We start from the raw sequence: 8,024 nt of genomic DNA on the forward strand, positions 1-8,024 counted from the left end.
ATATACTTACTCCCTCGTTTAGTACATAAACATACCTACTTAAAGAAAATGTGTAGAATATCTAACCTTGAAATATGATCAGTCTGTTTTTTATTTATTAGTGAATTTAACCTTAAATTATCTTTTTGCCCTTCCTGAAATGTGTCTCTTCCAGTCTAACATAATTTCATGTAACACAATACAAGTAGAGCCACAAAATGGCGGAACTCTAAGGACACAATAAATCAATTGGAGTGGGTGGTTGACTTTTCACTCAAACGTGTGGTTAATTGTAACCGAAAATGACTGTTGATCGAGCCGCACTTAATTTGAGTGGTGCTTTAGCGTTGTTTGTAAGTACGAGGGGTTGTAATGTGGGGTGGATAAGTAATGGCCCGGTTGGGTTTGATTATTTGATATTTGTACTAATTTTGTATGTCGGACTGGCCGAGTCATTAAATTTGTATTACGGCAGTACAATTGCATGAATATAATGTTATGTTAAAGCAGACTGCTTGCTGAGAAACTTGATGCCTTTTAACACACATGAAAGTAAAACTTAGGCAAACATAATAAAACAAATACATAGGCAAATCTACTAACACTTTTTAATGTAAGAGAAGCCAATGATCCAATGTAATGATAGAATTTTGAGTAATATTTATTTTGATTTCCTAAATCTAACGGCAGTTATCAAACTTATAACGACCGACCGAACTATTAGAACGCCTTATCAATAAACTCTAAACATATTTAGCTAAAAAGTGCTATTTAGTCCTACTCTCAAAATCAGTGAAATTATATTATTTCCATAATAAATGGCGAGGGATGACCATAATATTTACTGTAGGTAACCATTGTTACATTTCAGGGAATTGGTTGTATATGTTACAGCTATTTATTTGGAGTCATTTTCTTCAGGCCAGTAGATCTCTATCATCTTCCTGAGCCGGTCGTCCAGGCGGGTTCCGTCAGAGGGCTGCTTCCCCAGCAGGAATACGAACTTCTCGTGGCAGTCCATCATGCCCAGGAATTGACCTTCCACGATCTTCAGCCTCATGGGATATCGGTGAAACTCGGCCAGGTCCAGCTTAGCTATAAAAAAGTTCAACAAAGGACATGACCATGAAAAAGGATTTTTTTATAATTTTTAATCTACAACAAGGAAAGAGGAACTTGGAGATTACCAGGTTACGATTAAACTACCTATAGCTTTAATCTTCATCACTTACCATCAGGTGAGATACAGGCCAAGAGCTTCCTGGTTGTGGATAAAAAAAAACTGTGCGATACGGTTGTGTCAAAGTAAGACTATAGTCTATCCAATATAGCTTGATTAGAATGACGGCTGTCAAACGAATGTGACTAGTGATGGGTATGTTTCGTACGGTTCACATAGATGTATCGATAAGTTTTCGAAAAAATGATATGAAAAAATGCACCCAATTTTTCTTCATATATCTTTATTCATAAAAATGACAATTATGATTTACGTTGTGTGTTAGGGCTAATATGATTGCTCGCAGGTTTGCGCGATGTACTAAACAGGTTAAGATCACACTTTTTAAAGCCTACTGTAACTCTCTGTACACGTGCAGCCTGTGGACAAACTACACCCAAGGAGCATACAGGGCCCTGCGCACTCAGTATAATGACGCATTCAGGATGCTGATGGGGCTGCGACGATACTGCAGTGCATCAGGGATGCTGGCAGAAGCTCGAGTAGATAGCTTTGCTGCCATTTTAAGAAAGCGCACGGCGTCCCTGATCCACCGTGTGCGTGGCAGCTCCAACAGCCTCCTGCAGAGTGTCGCGGCGAGGTTGGACGTGGACAGTGCCATCATGCAGCACTGGACACGCGTCCATCTTACTAAGGACACCAAATTGTCGTTCGTTAATTGTGTTTAGGTTACTGTGTGATTTACTAACCATAGTTTATAAGACCTTTGTTACTAACACTTTTATGGGCTATGCCTGAAATAAATACCTTTTATTTTATTTTATTTATTTAAATTTAAAGACAGTAAACCTAAGTAGATGTACAACCTAAGTCGTAGTCATTTATCATCAGTTCATTCAGTGGTTTTTTCCTCTCGCTAGAGGGCGGTGGGCAATTGGGCATCTCTTCTAGAGCAACGGTGCTATGAATACCCAAAAAATTACCGGTGATTGATTTCCGATGTTTGATTACTTAAGAATGAAATGTTTTTTGTTTTTTTTTTAATAGTGAACATTTAGAAAAACGTATAACTTGACTTAAATATGTAAAAAAAATTGTTAGAAAAAAAATTTGTTAAATATGTAAAAAAAATAGTTTTAATTTAATATGACATTTGTCGATATGTCCCAACACTAACATTTTTGTAACTCGAGATAACCTTGTAGAGACGTCGTTAATACTCTAGCTTGATTTTTATGATTTCGAATTACTACTTATTGGTGTAATTTAACGCTGCATTTACACGAAATTATCATTTTTATTGGAAGCACTGTCGTCGAAAATATTGTTTGTAGGTCAGACGTGAATTATTTCTTGTCCGCCAATATTTAGCTCCCATTGATCGCTACTACAAAGTTATGTCGTTACTTTTGATGACAGCTGTCATTCTAATCAAGCTATATTGGATAGACTATAGAATACCTACAAGGGCTACAAGCACGGTAATACTATCATACAGTATTGTAACTTCATATAAACGGACGAAACGCGAGCTTTCCTTCGAAATTCGAATCTCGGTATGCGCTCGACATGCAAAAGTCGGTGGTGTCGCGAATGTGTCACAGCAATAAACGGACAATGTGTTGTTTTTAAACAGTAAGCGCTCTATTTTTATAAAAAATAATTACAAGTACCTACCTATTTATACAGGGTGTTAGGTAAATAGGTTTACAAGCCGACAGTAGACCATGTTAACATACCTATGCATATAAATGGTAGATATGGTGAATAATATCAATTTTCTGACTTCACCATACCATTTCTATACCATGGGCTAGTGTCGGCTTATAAACCCATTTACCTAACATCCTGTATAATAATCAAGCATTTTGTACGCCTAAGTCGAGACGCATACATTTTACGGTCGAAAATTTATAAGATTTGTTACTAAATCTTAACACAAATATATTTTTTCAATTAAATCTACTAATCACAAAACAACATCAATTTTTATCCTATTACATTCACAAAGTATTTTGTTTGTCAAAATAAAATAAAAATTACAATCACAAAATACATTCACAATACAAAGTAGGCATATGTAATGAAAATAGGGTCTGCAAGTAGGCAGCCCTAACGCGTGTTGTCATACGATGACGTTCCGCGCGGCTGTTGACATTTATTTCAAAAATATGGCCGAGTTGGAATACTGTATAGATAGTATTACCGTGCTACAAGTGAGCTACAGAAATTGTGTATTGTCAAGATACAAAAATAGCTTAAAGGTGAGTATAGACTAGAGCTTTTACTTGTAACAAAAAAAGTGTGCTTTGGAAAATGAGATTTTACTTGTATTGTCCCATCCTTAAGAACGCTCCATTACGAGTGAAAATGCTCGAGAAAATACTGTAGTCTACTTTAAGGCAATTTTAATATTTTCTGACTCATAACTATGTATTTTGACTTAAGTTTTCCGGTTACAGATACTATTATCAAACAGAAATAAACTGTACCAGTTGGCGATGGCATCTGTAGAGTCCTGTAGGAGCCGTCGCCGTCGAGCCTCTCGAGGTAGTAGTCGCGGCTCCGGTTGGACTTCATGCCGGAGCACGGCACCTGCATCTTCAGCGTTAAGCTCTCCCATTTCAGGTTCTCTACGTACTTGCCGATGCGGTCCGATAGTTCTTTCCGTTCCTGTTTGGTAAGACGCGTCTTTGGTTATGAAAGAATGGGTAAAACTATCATTTAGAAGTAAAAAACCGTGTCTGAAAGTAAATAAATGATTAATTGATTTGACGTAATTAATATCTAATTTGTAAATTGGTGTGCAGCAATGAAATAAATTTTGTGGTAAGCATTTTTTTTATTATGTTTTATTCAAAATATCCTCTGAAGGTTGGAGACACTACACTCGAAGTTGTTGACAATTATGTATACCTGGGACAAACAGTCCAGTTAGGTAGGTCCAACTTCGAGAAAGAGGTTAATCGTCGAATCCAACTCGGCTGGGCAGCGTTCGGGAAGCTTCGCGAAATTCTCACGTCCGAAATACCGCAGTGTCTCAAGTCAAAAGTATTTGACCAGTGTGTGTTGCCAGTGATGGTGTATGGCTCTGAGACGTGGTCGCTTACTATGGGCCTCATAAGAAGGCTCAAGGTCACCCAAAGAGCGATGGAGCGTGCTATGCTCGGAGTTTCCCTGCGTGATCGAATCAGAAATGAGGAGATCCGTAGGAGAACCAGAGTGACTGACATAGCCCGCAGAATCGCTAAAATCAAGTGGCAGTGGGCGGGGCACATAGCTCGAAGAGCTGATGGCCGCTGGGGCAGAAAAGTTCTTGAGTGGCGACCACGAGCTGGAAGACGTAGCGTGGGCAGGCCTCCCACTAGGTGGACCGACGATCTGGTGAAGGTCGCGGGAAGTACCTGGATGCAAGCGGCGCAGGACCGGTCTTTGTGGAAATCCTTGGGGGAGGCCTTTGTCCAGCAGTGGACGTCTTTCGGCTGAAACGACGATTCAAAATATACTTTGGGGTTGGGTGTCTGAAAACTAAAAATAAGCCTTATCAATTTCCATGTCTGGTCGAGTTGTTTTGTGCTGTAATACGCCTTTAAGTTTAGGCAATTACATATGCTTCTTTAAAGGTTAAGTACAAGTACACCTATAATTTGAAACATTCGTGAAGTATTATAAAGGTGTATTTTGGAATATTTACCTGATCATTTACAGGAGAGAACTCCACGCAATGCGGGTCGCCAGAGCCGTAGGTTTTCTCGGTGCGGTAGTGGAGCAGGTGCCAGGTGCCGATGGCCTGGCTGTCGTTGAAGGTGAGCCCGTGCGTGAACTCCTGGCAGCTGGTGAGCTTGCCGTGCGGCTTCGTTGCCGAAACCAGGTAGAGAAGAGACGCTATCAATTATAAATACTGGTTAGAAAACGGAATAGAGACCTTGAAGGACTGGTAAGAGTGAAAACTGAAAAAAGGAGGTGTTGTAAAGCCGGTAAGTAACAATTTCAACGTTCAAAATCAACGAATTTCGACAAAAATAATTTGATAAGGACTTGTTTAACTCTAGTCCATCAATATCAGATCCAGGGGGTTTCCCGTAAACATGTTTTGCACAATATTTTTAGTCTAAGGTAAACGGCTACTAGTTCGTGATAGTACGTAAGTTCGTAAGTTTTTTATCTAGCTCAAATAATAAGCAAATGGAATATTATTTATAAAAATTCTTCATTACTGCAAAAACTCTATTATTTAAGCTATCTAAAAAACCAAGTACCAGCATTGTGGCGCCAAAAATGAGAGTAATACGAAGCTTCAAACTCTCAAAGAACCAAAAACAGCCGTGCGGCTTGCAAAGGTTGCTCTCACCGTAAGGTTAGCGCTCCAACTTCTTAAGCTTATAAAAAGGCGAAGGAACGTCCATTTAAATAAAACTTGTAATAGTGGTTTCATGTGTTCCTTGACAATTGATTTGGCTTAGAAAAAAGTTATATGAAAACGTAGAATTCCTTTAAAATTGCGATTAATTGACTCACGAAATAGCGTACATATTATTTTTCGTGTGTCCCCTATTTCGTGACACTACCGATTCAAGGATATTATGGATAACATTTTGATGCTTGGTTTTTCAATAATTATTTATGATAATTTAAATGTAAGTTATGAAACAAATAATGCATTTATTTAAGTTTCTCGTGACCTAAATTCGGTATATGTTTCGTTCACTAGAATTTATATGACACGAGTTTGAAGTTCACATATATGACCAATATTAAGATAAATCAGCATAAGTAGTACCAGCATAATTTTGGTTTTATTTCGATTTGTTTTATTTATCTTTGTTTATTTATATTGTATATGGGATAGATAATAGTTAATTGACACATTTTGACAATAATTCATGAATTTTACCTGGGGAATTTGGATTAATCAGTATCACGAAACAAGGAACCGTATTATTGTTACTTTTTTCCAAGTTCGTGATATATAAATGTATGGTGTTAGGTACTTTTATGACACACACCATCAAAGAAATAGACATATTTTTTAGTTTTTAATACTTACCTACCTAAGAAATTAATTAATTACTTACTTTTATTATGAGTCATTGGCGTATCTGGGGTTATTTTCAGGGGGGGGGGGGGAGGGCGCAACCCTCACTTGAAACAGCTCCAGGGGTGGGATTATGGGGAGAAGGGGGGGGGGGGGTTACAAATCAAAATTTTATGGGTACGAAGGGGGGGAGGGTAAGTCCCCCCACATTTCTAATGGTTAAATAAATATTTTCACATATCGCTAGAAATAACAAATCAAAATTTTATGGTTAAGAGGAGGGGGGGGGGGGGGGGTTAAGTCCCCCCCCCTCTATATTTCTAATGGTTATATAAATATTTTCACATATTGTTAGAATTAACAAATCAAAATATTATACTAGACACTTTATTTCTTATGAATATTTCAGGTAAGTAATATCGTCAATTTCACATAATTATTTTAATGTAAATTTTTATTATCGTTTTTAAATTTATTAAACCCTTAATCATTATTAAAATATCCTAACTGTATGCATAAAACCTTATCCCGAAATAGGGGACATGAGTTCACGAACTTAGAAACAGAGCAAAATTTTGTCACGAAACAGGATCCAAACAAGAGGTCCGCAGAACAATTAATATAAAAAAAAGTTCAAACTATATAACTATAAATTATGTATTAACTTACTGTCAAAAGACCAAAGTTTAGCATACAAAAGCTTTCATACTGATATCATGCTTGGTTATTTTTAAATAAAATGTTAAAGTCGTAAGAGCCTTAATATACCGAAGTAGGGGGCACTTACCTTATCTCTATTTTCAGTTTGGCCCTAAGGTTGACTGGATGAGAATGCCGAATGGCATTAAATTCGCCTTTTGTACCGTGCGATATGTATGTGTGCGAAACTTGAATATAGGGAAAAAGTACTTACCTAAAACAATAATCTGTGACGGTCGCCGCAGCATGTTGAGGCAGTCGTCCTGCGCAGGATTTGCTAATGAACTGAATGACTTGATTGTGCTATGAGGGTAACGACTAATTTAAGAGCAACGAAAATGTTTGGAGTTGGCAATTTATATGAGGAAAATTCAAATGTTGTTTATTTAACAAGGGACGTGACCATGAAAATGGTTTTTGTTTATGAAAAATCACTGTGGCTTAGTAAAATATCGTCTAATTGAAATATTATAAGTAACTAAATACATAAATGCTACGTTCTCTATGAATTTATAGAGAAATCGACCTTTATAATAATGTAGATGCTACACTCGTAAGTAAATTCAAATATTCCCATGTCCATTCATAGTAGCAACTACGACCTACGAACTTGTGCTGGTTGAAAGTAGGAATGTTAGTAACGTATAACTTAGGCGTGAATAATATCTGTTTTGCAGTAAATCGTATATTAAGTTTCATCAGCTTTTCTACTATTCAAATTCCTCGTAAGCTGTAAATCACTTGGGAGGGAAGATATTGGCTCCTAAAATACAGTTTACACTAGTTAAGGAGCCAGGGTTTCAATATAAAATGTTCCGGTATGTTACATCACTAAAGATATTTACCTACTGCAAATTAAAAGAGATTCTTTTGTCATATCCAAGGAGCCGAATCGTAGCTCGTGCGCGCGCGTTGGTGGCTGACTGCGAAGCCAACAATATAAACAGCGACATCCCGTCCGGCCGGGATTAGCAAATTGACATTATTCCCAGTAATATGATTAAGAGCATCAATAGCGGTCACAGTACCTGTCTACTACACGTACCTTTTATTTGGGGCCACGCCTTAGCGTAATACACTTTAAGGCTGAGTTGCACCATTTTACTTTAACTTTGACAAACGTCAAAAATC

The 8,024-nt window shown here is 37.5% G+C and overlaps 1 protein-coding gene across 1 annotated transcript; it reads right to left on the reverse strand.

The window, feature by feature from the left end:
- Positions 1–565: 565 nt before the first annotated feature.
- Positions 566–7,284, reverse strand: LOC135086267 (uncharacterized). The gene is made up of 4 exons (XM_063981072.1): positions 7,108–7,284; positions 4,854–5,044; positions 3,652–3,832; positions 566–1,074 (listed from the first exon to the last, which is right to left on the reverse strand). Exons 1-4 carry the CDS (start codon positions 7,139–7,141, stop codon positions 878–880), a joined length of 603 nt encoding a protein of 200 aa, XP_063837142.1. The 5' UTR covers positions 7,142–7,284; the 3' UTR covers positions 566–877.
- Between the last annotated feature and the right edge of the window lie 740 nt (positions 7,285–8,024).

Source organism: Ostrinia nubilalis, chromosome 2, assembly GCF_963855985.1.
Source record: "Ostrinia nubilalis chromosome 2, ilOstNubi1.1, whole genome shotgun sequence".
Taxonomy (NCBI): Eukaryota; Metazoa; Arthropoda; class Insecta; order Lepidoptera; family Crambidae; genus Ostrinia; species Ostrinia nubilalis.